The sequence below is a fragment of the Eupeodes corollae genome, chromosome 1 (assembly GCF_945859685.1).
Source record: "Eupeodes corollae chromosome 1, idEupCoro1.1, whole genome shotgun sequence".
Classification (NCBI taxonomy): domain Eukaryota; kingdom Metazoa; phylum Arthropoda; class Insecta; order Diptera; family Syrphidae; genus Eupeodes; species Eupeodes corollae.
In genome coordinates this window covers 202,783,098-202,800,563 of record NC_079147.1, presented here as the reverse complement: position 1 = coordinate 202,800,563, position 17,466 = coordinate 202,783,098, and the positions used below count along the sequence as shown (strand labels likewise).

The following is a 17,466-nucleotide window of genomic DNA, read 5'->3' as shown; positions in this document are numbered from 1 at the left end:
GTTGAGGGTTGTGCTGTCGGGGTGACTTCCTGGCGAAGTAAAAAAATCATAGTTGCGAAGCATTACCAAGAGTCGGTTAAGGACAACGAATTTCGGATATTCACGTGGAATGTTAGGTCCCTTAACAGACCATGTGTGGCTGAAAATTAGCGGACATCACCGCCATCCAGGAAATAGAATGGGATGGCCGGGCAAAAAGAGGATGAAAAACTGCACTATGGTGACTGAAGGGAAGACATCTTTGGTGGAATAATCGAGAAAAACAGCCTGCACGACAACACTTCCGACAACTGATTCAGGCTCATATAATTATGGTAGCCAGGACGCGTTTTTGATACCTCAACATCGTCAAAGGAACTTGGAGTTCTCCTGATCAATCTACAGTCAACCAGATTGACCATATTGCAATCGACGTCAGACACGTTTCCAGCATCATGGATGTCCGAAATTTCCTAGGAGCTAACATCGACTCGGAACACTATCTCTTTGTAGCCAAGGTAGCACTTCGGGTTTCCAGACAGGGAGGTGCTGGGAGAAGGTACAACGTCGAACGGCTTCAATCGCAAGACATCGCCAAATCTTTTTCCCACCGAGTTACAAGCAACCTCTCTTGAAGTTCTCTGCCGCCAACACAATGCATCGAAAACCAGTGGTAGTTTGCCAAAATGCAATCAGAGAAGCCGCTTCTGATATGCTGGGTTTCAAGCAGCCACAAACAAGGAACCCCTGGTTTGATGAGGAATGTCGGCAAGCAAATTCAGCCAAACAACAGACACGTAAAGCGGCGCTTCATAGAAGGACAAGAATTGCTCAAGAGGTCTATGAGCAGAAAAGGCGAGAGGAACACCAACTTCTCAGAAGGAAAAAGAGAGGGCGTGCGGTCGAAGATGTTGAGAGGTTTAAAAGCAGGAATGAAGTTCGAAAGTTTTGTAAACAGGTGAAACGAAATTCACAGGTACATAATCCTTGAACCGAAGGCTGCAAAGGCGAAAGTGGAACCGCAGTCAATGCTGAGGATATGGAAGGACCACTTCTGCAGACTGTATACCGGCGACGACGAACCGAATTCCGCTGTCAGGCAGGATGATCCATTCAAAATAGTCGACGAAACAAACAATCCCGACTTGGACGAAGTAAAGATTTCCAGATCTAAGTTGCTGTCTAATATAGCCGCTGGAGTGGATGGCTTGAATGCTGAGCTCTTGAAAGCAGCTGGAGATAAATTGGTTAGGAGCATGCACCAACTTATCTGTAAGATATGGTCGGAAGAAAAAATGCCTGATGAATGCAACCTCAGTATTGGTTGACCGATCCTAAAAAAAGGAGACTGCACCAACTATAGAGAAATCAGTCTACTTAAAATCGCCATGGAGAATTCACACTGCTCCATAAAAGTTGGAAACAACTTAACAGAACCTTTCGATGTCAAAAAAGGTTTAAGACAAGGTGATGCGCTGTCGGGCGATTTTTTTAACATCGTACTTGAAAGAATAGTGCAGAGCTCCCACGTCAACACTAGAGGCACTATCTTTCAAAAGTCTGTCCAATTACTAGCATATGCTGATGACATTGACATCATCGGAAGAACTCAGCGTGATGTCAATGGGGCTTTTGTGAGTATTGAGCATTGAGTAGAGGCGGAAAAAATGGGTTTAACGGTTAATGAGGGCAAAACAAAGTACATGCTTTCGTCCAGAAAGGACATACAACACAGACGTCTGGGTCAAAACGTTACTTTCGACAGTCGTAACTTTGAGGTAGTCAAGGACTTCGTCTACCTAGGCTCCGCTGTAAACGCAAAAAACAAAACCAGCGCTGAGATCAAACGCAGAACAACTCTTGCTAACCGCTCTTTCTTTGGGCTAAGAACGCAATTGAGTGGTAAAGTCCTTTCTCGAAGGCCAAAGTGTTGCTGTATAAGACCCTTATCATCCCCGTCCTTCTATATGGTGCAGAAGCATGGACTATGAAAAAGTCGGATGAAATCATCTTGGATCGGTTCGAGAGAAAAGTTTTTCGTGTGATCTACAGTCCTGTATGCATCGAAGGGGAGTGGAGGAGAAGATGGAACGACGAGCTGTACCGACTTAGCCAGAAGAGTAAAAGTCGATTAACTAAGATTGCTGGATCACGTAGAGCGCATGGCAACCAATGCTCCGGCCCGAAAAGTCTTCGAATCTACACCCACAGGACAGCACAGTAGAGGAAGACCGGGGATCAGGTTGTTCGCACAAGTGGAAAGATACTTTACTTAACTTAAAGCGCGAATCTAGAGACATCTAGCTAGAGACCGAGCTAGATGGAGAAGTTGGCACGAGTACGATAACTTTGGCGCCGAGATATAATAACGGTTTTTGGTAGAGGGGCTTAATACAAGCATTTTTTACTATGGGAGGGGGGGGGGGGTCTATCTCCCCCCGTTTAGGCGGTAGGGGCAATTTAAAAAAACATGTACTTTAAATGGAAAAAAAATAATTAAAAAATAACGGTAATACTTACAATTAAGTATTATACCTTTTTTTAAAGCCAACACTTGTGTCTAGTAGCTTGTTTTTAAATCAAGTCAAAACTATGCATAGTTTGCGAAAAACACTGTTTTAAACTCAAAATTTGGTAAAAAAAAAAGTTAAAAATATGGTTTAGAGTGTAATATTTCAAAACTTTTAGATTATCTACAATTTTTTTTTTTAGAATACATTGCCCTTATTTATTTTTGATCGAAAACTGAAAACTAGATGATTTTATGTCTTTTAGTTTTTGAGAAAATTGAAAATAACCACAACTACTATTTTAATTTAATTCTTTTTTTTTGCTTCAAAAATCTTATTTTGATAGTAACAATGGTAGGTGCAAGTTTGGTTGTATGCAACAGTGGGATCCCTAAGGGGGGGCATGCTGCCCCCCTGCAACCCCCCTGCTTGGGCTCACTATAGGATTTAGGGTGGGAGCGAGTTAGGGTGGGTGCAAGGTGGAGAGGGTGAAAGGTTCGGTGAGTGCATGCAAAATTTCATATGCATCTAAATAAACTGGATATAAAAAAAGTAATTTAATTGAAATATTTTGTTTTGGTAATTTTCAATTTTCTCAAAAACTAGAAGACATAGAAACATCTAGTTTTCAGTTTTCGTTAAAAAATAAATAAGGGCAATGTATTCTAAAAAAAAAAATTGTAGATAATCTAAAAGTTTCGAAATATTACACTCTAAACCATATTTTTAACTTTTTTTTTGACCAAATTTTGAGTTTAAAACAGTGTTTTTAGCAAACTATGCATAGTTTTGACTTGATTTAAAAACAAGCTACTAGACACAAGTGTTGGCTTTAAAAAAAGGTATAATACTTAATTGTAAGTATTACCGTTATTTTTTAATTATTTTTTTTCCATTTAAAGTACATGTTTTTTTAAATTGCCCCTACCGCCTAAACGGGGGGAGATAGACCCCCCCCTCCCATAGTAAAAAATGCTTGTATTAAGCCCCTCTACCAAAAACCGTTATTATATCTCGGCGCCAAAGTTATCGTACTCTCCCCGAGAAGTTTGTTAGGTGGGGCCCTAGTTCACACAGGACTGTAGCGTCGCCTTAAGCAAGTAAGATATTTTATTTTCGATACTAGAAAAGTTCTCAATAATTGATAATAATTGAACCCAAGACCTCTGGCAGGACCTTACTTGAGTGACAAAATCTCGCTGTAGCTCTTTAAAAAACAAAATGAATCTGTATGCTGTCAAATTTTTAATTTTGTATATGACAGAACTTCGGACTACTTTCGATCTCTACTATGGGTATACATCTATTGTAAAATATTTCACTGTACCTTGAAAGATTAGATTTAGAGAAAATCCTACCAAAAATTTGATGCTCTTCGACAGTGGCTATTATTTTAATTTTACTGAATTTTAAACTGCTAAAAACTGATTGCTTTCTATGATACATATCCTTTGTGTACGTACTCCTTAAATTCTCCAATGAAAACTTTGGCAACGTTCAAAACGTTACTATAACATACCATTTCCTCTTGATGTGTTAGCCACTAAAGTAAGGAGTGTGTCTACCATTTTGGCTATAGCTGTATGTTTACTCACATTCACTTTATTTTAGTACTAAATTTTTTTTAAATAAAGCAAAACAAAAATAAAATAAAGTGAACCAAAGAAGTTCCTATATAAACATTTTGTGTAAAATTGGTTTAAAGTTTATTTTCGAAACTCAAACGAAAGATACTCAGCCACCTGAAGCTGTCTGGGTTTGAGAAAAAAAGAAATAAAAAAGGAGCAGATAAAATAAAAAATGAAAACACAAGTGGACAGAAGCACAAACAATTTTCAAAAGAAAATTATTATTCTAGGTATAAACAAAATAAAAAGTTCTCTTTTTTTTTACTATCCATACTAAGGCCCTTATATTTTTTTTAAAGGCCAGCAAATAAAGGTGCTTTTAGGTGTAGGTGTAGGCGGTATGGATGTGCAACTTGTGAAGGATACCTAAATGAACGAAAATATAACGACACATTCTGCTTCCATCCAACCATCCCAAACCCCCCGGATTCTACCAGCTCTCTCGATACTTCTGCAGCCTGCTAAAATTTAAATTGTTCGCTATGGGATATTTATTTGTTACGTCGATAATAAAGTGTCGAAGTAGGTTACTGAACATATATGTGTACATATATGCAAATGGTTTCGTAGTGCCATTGTTGGGGCTTCCTTTTGTGATTTATTGATTGTATTCATGTTGACATAGGATTTCGACAAATTCAAGCAATGAAGCTGTATGCAACTTGCAAAACATGAATTGTGTTTATGCATAAGATATATGTATGTAGGTAGTAGGTACCTATATGTACCTTTAACTTGCCTATATAGGCTTTATAGAAGGTAAAACTTCAAATCAATAGACTTTAGAAAGGTATAGTAAAGGATTTCGATATAGTCCTACATATTACATAAACTGTTTTTGCTCTGTTCTCATTGTGTCTAATCCAAAGTTATTTTTACAAAATGTTTCCTTATGTGCATTGACAAGTTTTTGTTTACCTATGTTTGTGTAAGGAACTGAGTTTAGAGTAGTGATTATTTTGCTTCTAATTTATATGCAAATCGAGTATTGGTACTCTTGATGGCGAAAGCCATTTTGTAAAATTAGCAGACTCTCATTTTGTAGTAGGACCAATTTGGTGGACCGGACGGTCAGTGTTTTGAGAACCAAGGGCTTGCTTGTCAATAACTTAAGATCTATTACATATTGCTCCATCAGGATCCTCTCCTTTCTTCAAATCTTCTTTTTGATACTTTATATACATATCAGAATTTTGGGTAAGTCAATAAGAAGAACTTGTGTTATTGGTCGGGTAAAAATCCATACTTGCTTTCGTGCAATTAACCCTGCAGTCGTCGCGCACCAAAATTTAACACGAGTCGTCGCGTGGATTACATATGTTATCCATTTTAAGATTAGAATAAAACCAAAATGCTTTAATTTTTTAAAATTTATTTTGGCTTTAAAATGTTATTACATGTAATATTAAGTTAAGTTAACTAACTGTTCTAACTATTTAACTGTAAGTCCTAAAAGAGACGCAAAGTCCCCACGACTAGTTTCCAAGGAATACTCCAATTTGTATGAGTGGATTACAATAGTAATCCGCGCGACGACTGCAGGGTTAAACGCACATGGCTTATTACAACAAGCCAATGACTTTGAAGAGATCAAATGGTTTTCGTTTTATTTAAAAAAAAAGTTGTGCTAGTACTTAAGTAAAAGTTATTTTTAAGATTTCAGTCAACTCCAAATTTGGGTACTTTTCAGAAATTGTCAAGGGCATTCTACAAAAGTTTTCTTTGTTGATAATGTTTCGAAGTTAATATCTAAATTGTGGACTTCTCAGGTACATCGTACGTAATTGTGTATTAGATCTATGTATGTATGTATGGACGACAATAATGTAATTAACGGATTTTCATCTATAAGATTTCTAATACTGACTAGACTGTTAAAATTTAACCGTCTATGGTGGAACAAACACAGACTTAATTGTTACGTCATTATATCATATCTACATAGTAAGAATTTAATGTTCTAATTTTAAAAATATCCATATATTACTATTACTTACTATTCTTTGAAGTACATGATCGGGTACATTTCTGGAACTGTTGCATATTGCGTGCGCTGATGAATGTGAGAATATTACGGGTGCTTTCGATGCCCCTAAAGCATCCAGCATTGTTGGCACAGATACATGTGATAAATCTACTATCATTCCCAACCGATTCATTTCTGTAACTACCAGCTGTAATTGTCCAATTTAAAACAGTATAAGTAAATAAATCGATCCGTTTCGAAAAACAAAAGAAATAAAATTCACATAAAGAACACTTTACTCACAATAGTACGTACATAAATATATATGTACATACACACACATAATACACTCAATACATACATACTTAAAACATTGTAGCAAAAATACATGAAGCGTAACGTACCTTTCCGAACTTCGACAATCCCCCAATATGGGGAATTTTTCCTGGTTCATCAACTTTGCAACAATCCGCCCTACAAAATAAAAATAAGAAAAAAAGTTTGGTTACAAAGAGCTTCTGTATAATGTTGTTATTTAAAATAATGTAGCAGCACAAGTGCAGAGGCAATTCTTTAATTTTGTTGTTTATTTTCAATTTCCATGAGCGTATAAGCGGATGGGCATATATATATAAGTACACACTCTTATTGTATTAAATGAAGCTTGGATTTGGTTCAGCTGAACACCGCGCGCCATGTGGAAGAAAATAATCCTTTTTAAAGGAGATTTTGATCGTTTGTACAAAAGTTCAGGATATTTATCAATTAATGAAAAAATTTCCAAGGACTTTTGTTTGCTTATGCTCATACCTATCCAGAAATGCAGTGGCTATATACCTATGGAAAATGTTACTTACCTACTACAGTATACTTTATGATATTCAATTACCTTGATTAATTTTTAGATATACTCGTTCATATAGCTATGAACATTATGGACTTATGCATCATATATCACAAAACACAGAGTTACGAAAGATGGAGTTTAAGAAAAGATTCATACCTTTGCAACCAAAAGCAGTGGACAAAATTATTTAATAAAATATGTAGGTACAGAAAAATCTTACATTTGCTTTGATTCTACACTTCGAGCAAAAAGAGAACCAACTATGTGTGCGGTTTTGTTTCGATCAAAACTCAGCAATGATTAAATAAATAAGTAAGTAATTTTAAAACAAATAAATCAATAAAGATATTGATGGCAAAGCCTTTGACAAATTGTGTCAAAAAGAGCTAATTTTCAAACTGTTTCGTCAAGGTTTTAACTACAATTTCTTAAATTGGATTTCACCATACTTAGAAAATAGACCCTAAACGTCGAATACTCAATCTGTGAGATGATTAATCTAATGCTAAATAGCAGGATCATCAACTCTAAGATGGGGGATTTTTGTACGAAAAGGTCTGTCTGTAGAGGCACTCCGCAAGGTGGTGTTCTGTCCCTCTCCTGTGGAACATATTGGTTAAGTAACTACTAATATCCCTTGAGAGGTTGCATCACAGCTATAAGGCTCAACGCCTCATCTCAATGGACCAACAACAATGTGGGGCACTCCATCATTTTGAACCTTTTTGCTTCTATACCAAAGTATATAGACTACATTATTCCTAAGAACCTAATTTTGGAAAAACCAGGTATCCATACCATCCAGAGATGAATGGGAAGATAAAAAACTCATGGATAACAAAAGCATTATCCGGCTCTTCTCCGACAGTCAGGGTGCTATTAAATCTCTTGACGGTATCTTAACCAAATCTGAAACGGCCCTCGATTGTCGATCTGGGAAGCTACTCTTTTGATAATCCCAGTGAACTAGCTAAAAAGCATATCAAATATCTTCTTCGCCTTATAAAAAGCTCAAGGTTCGACTAGTAAGAATTAATTCTCTGGATTCATGTGGTATCACAATGGGCCATTTCTTTTGGCCTAAGTGAGTGGGTTTTGAATCCGCAGCCCCTTCAACCTAGCCTAACCACGAAAATAGACAAGAGAGTGTACAATTTTATAATGAATGTTTGATTCTGTTTATATTTAACTCTGGTGTTCCCCAGGGTAGCCATCTAGGTCCAATCTTAATCGTTTAATTAATAAAGGACTTGGTTTCGATTACAATATGTTCGTGCATCCTTACAATATTCTAACGGCATTAAACTTTTTAAAAGAATTAAGACTCCATCTGACTGCCTACTTTTACAAGAGGTTTTAATATTATATAGAGAATTATTCAATAAAAATTGTCCCCTTTTATATTTTGACAAATATAAAATCATATGTTTTACACTCTAAAATGTTCCAATTGTTTTTTGATTACATGGTTAGTTCTTGTTCCTTAAGGGGGTATTCTGGTCTAGAGACATGAATTTTATGTAATTTTTGAAGTGCTGTAGAAAAAAGCAAGCCACAATTTTACCATAATTTTTTTTATACATTATTTATTCACATTAGAAGCATACAAAAAAAATAAAAAAGTAAAAAAAAAATAAAAATTCCGTTAGTTATCAGCTGATAGAGTAGTGCGTCTCAAAAATTTGTTGCGTGACCATACCCACGATTTTAACTCTCCTAGAAATCTGAAATCAAAAACTAAAAAAGATTATTAATCTACAATAATGTCGCAATGTCTGGAACTACGGAAAAGTTACAAACATTTTTTTTTACAAAATGGCGGCTGTCTAAAGAAAAATACAAAAAATTTACCATTTTTTTGAACATTATTCGATTTGTTAAAAATAGTAAAAATAAAAATTTGGGGATGGCCGTAGTTCCGGACGTAGACAAGTCCCTAAAGAAGACTTTCTTAAAATTTCAAGTAAATCGGTTCGGCAGAACCTGAGAAATCGTGGGTATCAGATTCAAAAAGACAGTTCTGAGAAAAACGCGTTTAAAGTACCCCATTATGTCTTTTGTTCTATTAGTTGCAGCCCAACCGATTTGGATGGCTGCTCAGCAAAATACTTATTTCTCCGAAAATAATTTGAATTTGGGAAAATCCTCTAGTAGACATATTCTTAAATAGTTAAACTATGAAAATATGAAAAGAAAAAAAATCGATTTTTTTTAATTTCTAGACCAGAATACCCCCTTAAGTAGAGTATCTATTTTACTGACTTCAGTGTAGTTTTGGCTCAAAACTTACATTTAATGATATGCTCATCTTTGTTGTCAAAAAAGCAAATAGAGACCTTGGCTTCATTAAGGGAGTTGGACTCGTTTTCCTTGATCCTTATGTTCTCAAACTTCTCTGTAATTGATTTGTGAATCAATTTTTGAAAAATGTCTGTGCAGTGTGAACACCTTATTATTCAGCGATTTAGAGAAGGTTTTTATGTTTTTGACACCGTTCAATTCCTTAGTTTTGTGAAAATATTCTGCCCATTATTAAAAAAAGCTCACTCTCAATAATCTTCCTTCGATGACAAACCATATAAAATATTTATAAAGTTGTTTTTTACTGCAGCAATAATAAATGGAACAATAACATTGGTTCTTATTCGGTTGAACTTTAGTTGAAACTTACGACTCCAAAAAACACCTAATACAATATTTAGCAGATCAAACTATGGTGCCCATTTAAAAGGGTAATCAATTTAAATATACAATCCATTTTATTTTCTTGCAAGTTCGTCCAATGATAATTTTAAGAATTTTAAATTCAAAGAAATGTTTTTTAACAGTTAAGATTAAAATAAGATGTTAGATAGTTTTCAAGCATTTATTCATAAGCACGGTTAATGTAAGCAGTTAACAAGCATTGAGGGTCAAAATTTGTTAGTTTACAACTTGACCATTGTCAAAATCTGTCCAGTAGGAAAATATTTGACAAATTTAATCTTTTCGTTCATAAAGAAATTTGTAGGACAATAAATTATCAAGTATTTTTTTCCAATTGTCTAGAATTTTCCAACAAATTTATACCGACAATTCTTTTATACAATGAAAAAATAAAATACGATTAACATATTCGTCAATATTTAAAAGGCAACTGCGACAGGAAACTCAAGGTCAAATGTTGGCAGTGAAAATGATGATTGATATATTTTCAAGCGAAGTTAAAGTGTTGAAGATTCTCAGTTAGGTCTCTGTGTGATAAACCATTTTGTTGAAACATTTAACCTGTTCTATGATATCCTCAAAGTTTTAAGAAATCTTGCAAATGAAATACAAGTATTTTCTAAAAGTAACTTTAGTTAACTTGTTTTGAGAATGTTATTTATTTCAAAGCTCTCGATTTTGTATGGCCTTCACTTCACTTCACTGAAGGACGATTTTTCATTATGTATTTTTTAGAATTGTTGGACAAATTTGCAGAATTATCATCTGTCAATTTTAACCAATGATTTTTAGTTTCTTGTTATTTTGAATTTAAAAATAATTTTTAATGCTTATATCTTTATGATTTCTTTTATTTAATTGTTGAAGATAAAAATTTGGCTTAATTCTGAGTCCAAGAAAAAAAGAAGACATTTACGATGTTGTGATGCAATTATAGATTTAGGTTAATAAAGTTGAGTGAAGTTGTATGTACTTCATTTAACTATGTTTAGAAAAATATTTCTTATTGTTATTTCAAATAAAGGATTATTTGTTCAAAATTTGGACCTAAGAAAAAGTTAAGAAAATTAACATTGAAAAAATAGTATGAAACGTTTACTAAACATGCTCCAGGGTGGCATATACTGTCGAATTCCACTAAAAGGATGGCTATGATCGGAATACCAATTGAAACAAAATTATATAAGTATATTCTGAAGAGGTGTTCTTCAACGCTGGAGAAACCACTGCTTAAGCTTTTCCATCTGTTCTATTGTACAGGCTTCTTTTCGAGTGAATAGAAAACTGCATTTATCCAGCATGTCCCTAAAAAAAGCGAATCCACCTCAGCATCTATCTATCTTCTAATTGCACTTACATCCCTTCTTTTCAAGGTCATGGAAACGCTGATCAATTTTCAGCTTAAGAAATATCTTGAAAAACGGAAGCTTCTTAATGATCGGCAGTATGGCTTTCGTTGCAATAAGTGATCTCATGGTTTATCTCACCGAACAGTGAAACAAATCTAGACTAGCAAGAGTCTCTTCAGATCTTGTCTAGTGGTCGCCCCTTATTATCCGTCTCAGACATTTTTCGTTACTTTAGTTTTTCGTGCCTTTGGTTTGTAGCTTTGTCTTTCGCAACTCTGCTACTCTTCTTCATTTCCGTTTCAGAAATACCAATGTTAATCACACTTAAGCAAACACATATCCTGTTTCCCTAATGATTTAGTCACAAATTATGGACACTAATAATGCTGTTGGCCTTTCATTTCTAAACTGCTCAAGTTTCGCAATAAAAAAGCTCCAAAACATGTCTCGTTTCGCGTTCAGTCACATTGATCTTCGAAATATTCGCAACCCTAAAACAAAAATTTTATCACAGCTTAGTACTTTACTTATGGTACTCAAAAGTATATCATGAAATTTAAACTATTTGTCAAGCTGACTTTGGCTTTCAAATCAATAGCAATAGACTTCAGATTGAACTCTATTAGAGTTTCCCTACAGGTAGGAAAAATTTCGTGCTTAATTTTATTCACTATAACTCCCAATTTAATTCTCTTTCAATTTAAAACAAGTTGAATTATCTATTCCAATTAATGTTCACACTTTAAATGCTCTAAAATAATTCCTAGATTCACTTGTGCGCTATGTATCTACATTTTGCAAAACTTACCAAGGTGTATTGCAGGTGTGTGTGAGTGTCAAATATCGAGCACCTAACTGGTAAAACATCCTTAACACACTTAAACTTGTACCAATAGCATGACCTCCTTCGACACCAATTAAACTGGCTATCTTTCCACTCTTGTGAGTTTCTTCTATCCCTGAAAATAGAAATAAGATTAGAAAAAAAAAAACGGAGAGCATATGTTTCAAACAAAAATTGATTCAGATAAAAATATTTAGATACAAAAACGATTTAAAGAACAATCAAAAATATTTTCGAAAGCAAAAAAAAAGGTTTAAAAATCCTGTAGGTGGATCACAATTCAGAAAGTTGTTGTTGCGATGTATCTTTCAATTCGCCCATCTACTTCGTTGGCCACACGAAGAGGATATTGGAGGAGAAAACAAAACAAAATGAAATGAAAAAAACAAACGTGTTATACATTTCTAAGATACAACTTGTCATTGTTGATGGAAGTTTAGCCCACAAGGACGCCCTTGCAGCGTGTGTCGCGGGTGAAATCTTACATTGGGATTGTATATGTTTATTTTTTCTTATATCTCTGTGTTTTTGTTTTGTTTTTGTATTTTGTTTTGTGTCCTTGCTTAAAGCGTTTTAAAATTCTTAAGAATGTATGAATAAAATTTCCATAAATCCTTGCAGTGTCGTAAAGTATCGTATAACAAAGAGGTGTAGGCACAAACATAAGGCATCAGCATCAGCATCATGGCATTTGAAAGAACACACATACGTTTTTCTAAATTATATATATATATACATATACATATGTAATATAAGTAAAGTTTTGTTTTAATAATTAAATGAAAAGAACAGGCTGCGAAAAGTAGAGATACTACACGTACCTGAGGCTGTTGTCACAAGAGTCATGTGATGAGGGTATAGGTGTACGAGACGTCTTATTAAATCTATTTGTTCTAATGTTAGTTGTACAGCATCCAAGTGTTGAGAGGAACAAGGGGCATATGCGGACCAAAACTGAAATTGTTCATGAAAAATAAAACGCTATGAATATAAAAACGAAATTGAATTTTCTATTGTTTTATAAAATATACTATTTATATAGCAGTTATCATGGGCTATTTTATATTTCATTACTACACTTGTACACTTATACTATATATGTATGTAAATTGACCATTTACACATGTGTTTGTGTGGGTTTTTGTGGCCGAAGGAAAAGGTTTACATGTCTCTACAATTAAATTATAATAGTCTTCGTTTTGAATTGAAAAAATCATTGTAATATTTCTTTATTTCAAAACCAAAAGTTTCTATTTTTGATTTTATTATCCTAAAAACGGGCTTTTGTTAAATATGTTGTGTTCCTTCTATGTATTGTATAGGACATTGTGTTTTGCGTGAAATTGATTTTTTTATATATGTATATTGACGTCATAAGATTTTGTAACACGGTTGGTTAAACAATGTATTTTTCCTTAAGTCTTACGCTCAATCAAATTTAAATCAATCTTTAACATGCGATGATGATGATGATGAGAAAAAACTATCATGATCCTCATCCTTGTTTTCATAATCATATGTTTGTAGAGTATGCTATGGCAAATCGAAATGGGATGTTGTAGGTGCCTTATATAAAAGTGGTATATAAATATATGTACATATATCCCCTAATATAGGGTTTGGAAATAATTTGTGCACAAACTTAAATAAATACAGCTTATATTTAGTTGGATGTCATGTAGGTTTTAGGAAATAACTTTCAAGGTTAAACGATATTTTGATATTGCTTTTAATAAGGCTTTAACTTATTTTTATAAGTGAATACGTGATATAATGCGGAAACAATAACAACAAGTGACTAAAATATTTAAATGTCGTTAACGGACTCTTATGATCGTTCACAAAATTCTTTTGATTTTGTAATTCTTACATTAATTTTTAAAGAAAAACCGGAAGAAATTATAAATAAATGCTTTTTCACACATGTTGAAATCAAAGAGAATGTCATCTCCTAAACCCAGTTTAAGATACCTTTACTTGGTTAGTTTTTGGATGGAACTTCAACTTCTATCATATAGATCTGTATTCGTAGTTTGGAAAATGTTTGTTTTTATTTTAGTATAAAACACACTAAAGGCGATATTAGTGCCCCTATTATGGAATGACACATTGTTCGAAAGGAAATGTCGGTGAACATTTTTTTTGAATTCCTAACTATTTCAATTACATAGGAAAGTAAAAATTCGATAAGGCTTTCACATAAGCGTTGTACGGCTTAAGAACGAATCTCTGTACTTGACAATACAACAGAAATTGGGTATACTGATGAGCATTCCTAAAAAAGCGAGTATTACGGTTGAACTGCTTAAGGGAAGGAATAAGTGGCTATTTCTTTAGAGCATAAACCGTTAAAATAACGGTAAAAAAGGCTTAAATCTTACGACGATGTTCAAGAGAATTAAATGAACTTATGATAATATTATTACCAATCAGTCTAAACAGTTCAATACTGTCCAAGAGGGTTTAGTAAGTTGAAGTAGTACTCAAACTTTGAACGTATATAAGTCTTGTAAATAACACCCAGATCAGATGGGGAGAACAAATTCTTGCATCGCCCTAAAAACCCCAAACATCTTACGGCATTTTTGGCGAATTGCATACGTTACCGTTCCAGAAGAGGGGGTTGGTGATTACATACCGAAAAAAATTAGATCTTCATTCTTTTCGATGCAAGCCCCGGTCAGAGTTTAATGAGCTTATATTATTTTGTAGTTGCAGTTCCAGATTTATTAAAAATCTGAAACAGATCTTGAATCAATAACAAGGTAATGTTTGTGGCAATCAAATTATGCTTTAATTGAAATCCGACTTCAAAGGCAAATTTCTACAATCTTTTACTTCAATATTCAAAATATATTCCTATAAACGGTTCTAAAAAATAAAAACTTGTAGTTAACATAACCAGGGCGCCTTACAACTCTCAGCTTTTTGTGTAGGTGGATAATTTCAAGGATAGAGGAGACCTACAGTTTTTATTCGGAATCAGAACGGCTTTTTAAGACAAGGATTTTTCAATTTCTCGAAAGAAGCGGTACTTTAGATTTAATGACAGCCTACGCACTAATACCACGGGCAGCAAAAAACGTAATTTCATCAACCAGTGTAACTTGATTGCTTGAATACAAATTTGATACACAGAAAAGCTTTATATCTTCGCCTAAAACTCTCGAAGTCATTCCTTCAATATAATTTCAAGACGTGACATTTGAAGTCAATAAGTTTCTTTGTTGAGAACGCAATTGATATTAACCTCGTTTAAAAAAGTAATGAAAAGTTAGATACATTAGTAACTACAGCGTTTTATTGCTACTTGTGCTACTTCGCTAGCTAAAGAATATAACTTTAACAGGTCCTATGTAAATCATGCATGCATTGTAATCTATTTTGAAGTTATTATAGCAACTCTATTAAAATATAATTGAAAAAGTACCTATAATAATGAAAACTAAATAACGCTGAAAGAACAAATTAGTTCCTATTGTGTGGAAGCAACACGACACGAAATAGCCACTAGTCTAAGGATTCTATTATGTTAATTGTTATGTTATTAAAATCTCTGTACAATGCTTCTATTTGCCACAACAAAATACAAGAACAACAACACTAATTCATAACATTAATTTCCGTAAATAATTTGAAATTTTCGAAGTGATTAGATTGCAAACTTAAATACCCTCATAAACACCTCGACACACGCCTTGAACTCAGACCTCCTCCTATAACCTAAATCTACTTAATTCAAAAGTATTATTGCATCAATTATTCTTATTTGCAATTTCCGTTTTCATTAATTTTCTTTTGCTGAAGACACAACAATAAGATGAGTGTGTACCATCACGCATACAACCACAAACTTCTCTCACAGATCATCACAGAACAACAGGACCAGACCAAAATACTGTAAGAATGTTCAACTTCAAGGCATTAAGCACAAGCACATTGAGAGCCGCCAAAAAGTCTGGCAAAAGAAAAAAAAGTGTCAGAGCTCATTAGAAGAATCAACTGAACAATAATCTTCAGATCTGGATTGCGCTATATATCACCATTTTCTTATTTTATTTTATGTTTTATCCTATTCTATTTCTTCTTCCATGATCCTTGTCCTTGTCCCTGTCCCTAATGGGTGTTAGATGCTTATTTTGTATGGAACATTCCTTGTGTCTTGTGTGTGTAGATGAAATTTAGTACGTATTCATTTAATTGTTTTCTCATGCTCTTCTTTTTCTGTTTCAAGCCTACCCATTTCTTTGTTTATCTCAATCTCCCTCTGCAAAGAACGCCTAGGAAAAGTGTCTAAAATTATTACACCCCGGCCAATGTTTTTGGCTTTTTAGGGGTAAATGCTTTGTATATGAATATTAGCGTGAAACTAAAAACCATCTTATGCTTTTGAGAAACGAAGCAAGCATCTCATATCGTTATTTTCATTTCCCCTATTTTGTATTTGTATATGGCAATAGATGAGTACAATTAACATAAAATCATTTAGAGCGTCTATATCGTGTGCTTTTTGTGAGTCAGGCGTTCTTTCTGCGGAAGAAAATAAATATCGAGCAATAAAAGTTAGAGGTTTGTGTATAGCGAGGGTCTTTGTTGCCGAGCGAAATGACAATTGAAGAAATTGAAAGTCTGGCTATTCATTTATATAAAATGTATAAATTGGATACGTAAGCATTTTTGGATTTAAGAAAAACATCTTAAGAGCCATAGACTTTAAAATAAAATAATCTATATCCCTTCAATCATCTCAAAAAAAAAACTTTCAAAATGAGAGTTTATGAAATTAAGAATTTTAATTAATTAAGGTTAAGAACCTGGCTTTTTTGTATTATTGATGTTTATTTCTTCCAAACCGTTTTACCTTTTTCTGTTGAAATGCTTTTAGCATAAAGGGCTTAGCGTTTCTTTTTAGTTTTTTGTAGACAGATGAAATGTTCGAACTTATGAACATTTTTCATATAATATACTTACATAAATATTTTAACTGAATATTGAAGAAAGGGATTTTAGATTTGTAAAACCAGCACGAATTTTATTGGAAAAAAAATCCACTTCATGAATTACGACAGCCTTCGAAAAGCCTTACATACATACGTGTTTTTTTGTTAATTTTCAAAAGCAACATCTCAAAAACCTGACGTGATACATTCATTTTGAAGTCGGATTTTAATAAGGCCACCAAAATCCATTGGATAAGTCTAATTTTATTGCTAGTAAGAAAAGCTTGTCGACGAGTGTAATAGGTTTGTTTTCTTGGAAAAGCCATCTGTAGTTCAGTGGAATATATGTAAATCAAAAAAATACAACATCCGCAGTAGAATCACTGCAGATGAAAGATAAAATAAAATCCTGCTGTGAATAGAGATTTGATTTGATTTTCGAGTACCGAAGTCCATTTTCGAGTTTACATTTTGAGGCGTTGGTACTTTTAATGCATCATCTACACATAATACCATAACCTACGAACGAACCCCTTCTCTACAGTTCTTATTTCATTCAACTTCCTTTGCAAATTAAAATCGTCCATTTCATTAAAGTCTTTTTTGAAAATTGAAAAGTTTTGTTATATTGCAAAATATGTCTTTTATTTCACCAAACAATAAACTTGCAAAATATTTATAGAATTTTGAAAAGCTT

The 17,466-nt window shown here is 33.7% G+C and overlaps 1 protein-coding gene across 2 annotated transcripts in view; it reads right to left on the bottom strand.

Moving 5' to 3' along the window:
• LOC129941378 (dipeptidase 1) overlaps positions 1–17,466 on the bottom strand; it is a 114,235-nt gene that overhangs the window by 24,209 nt on the left and 72,560 nt on the right. For both annotated transcript variants that reach the window (XM_056050004.1, XM_056050003.1), the window contains 4 exons: positions 12,651–12,783; positions 11,794–11,944; positions 6,488–6,557; positions 6,115–6,291 (listed from right to left, as the gene is read on the bottom strand). In XM_056050004.1, the coding sequence (XP_055905979.1) occupies positions 6,115–6,291; positions 6,488–6,557; positions 11,794–11,944; positions 12,651–12,783 (531 nt within the window). The remainder of the gene's footprint in view (positions 1–6,114; positions 6,292–6,487; positions 6,558–11,793; positions 11,945–12,650; positions 12,784–17,466) is intronic.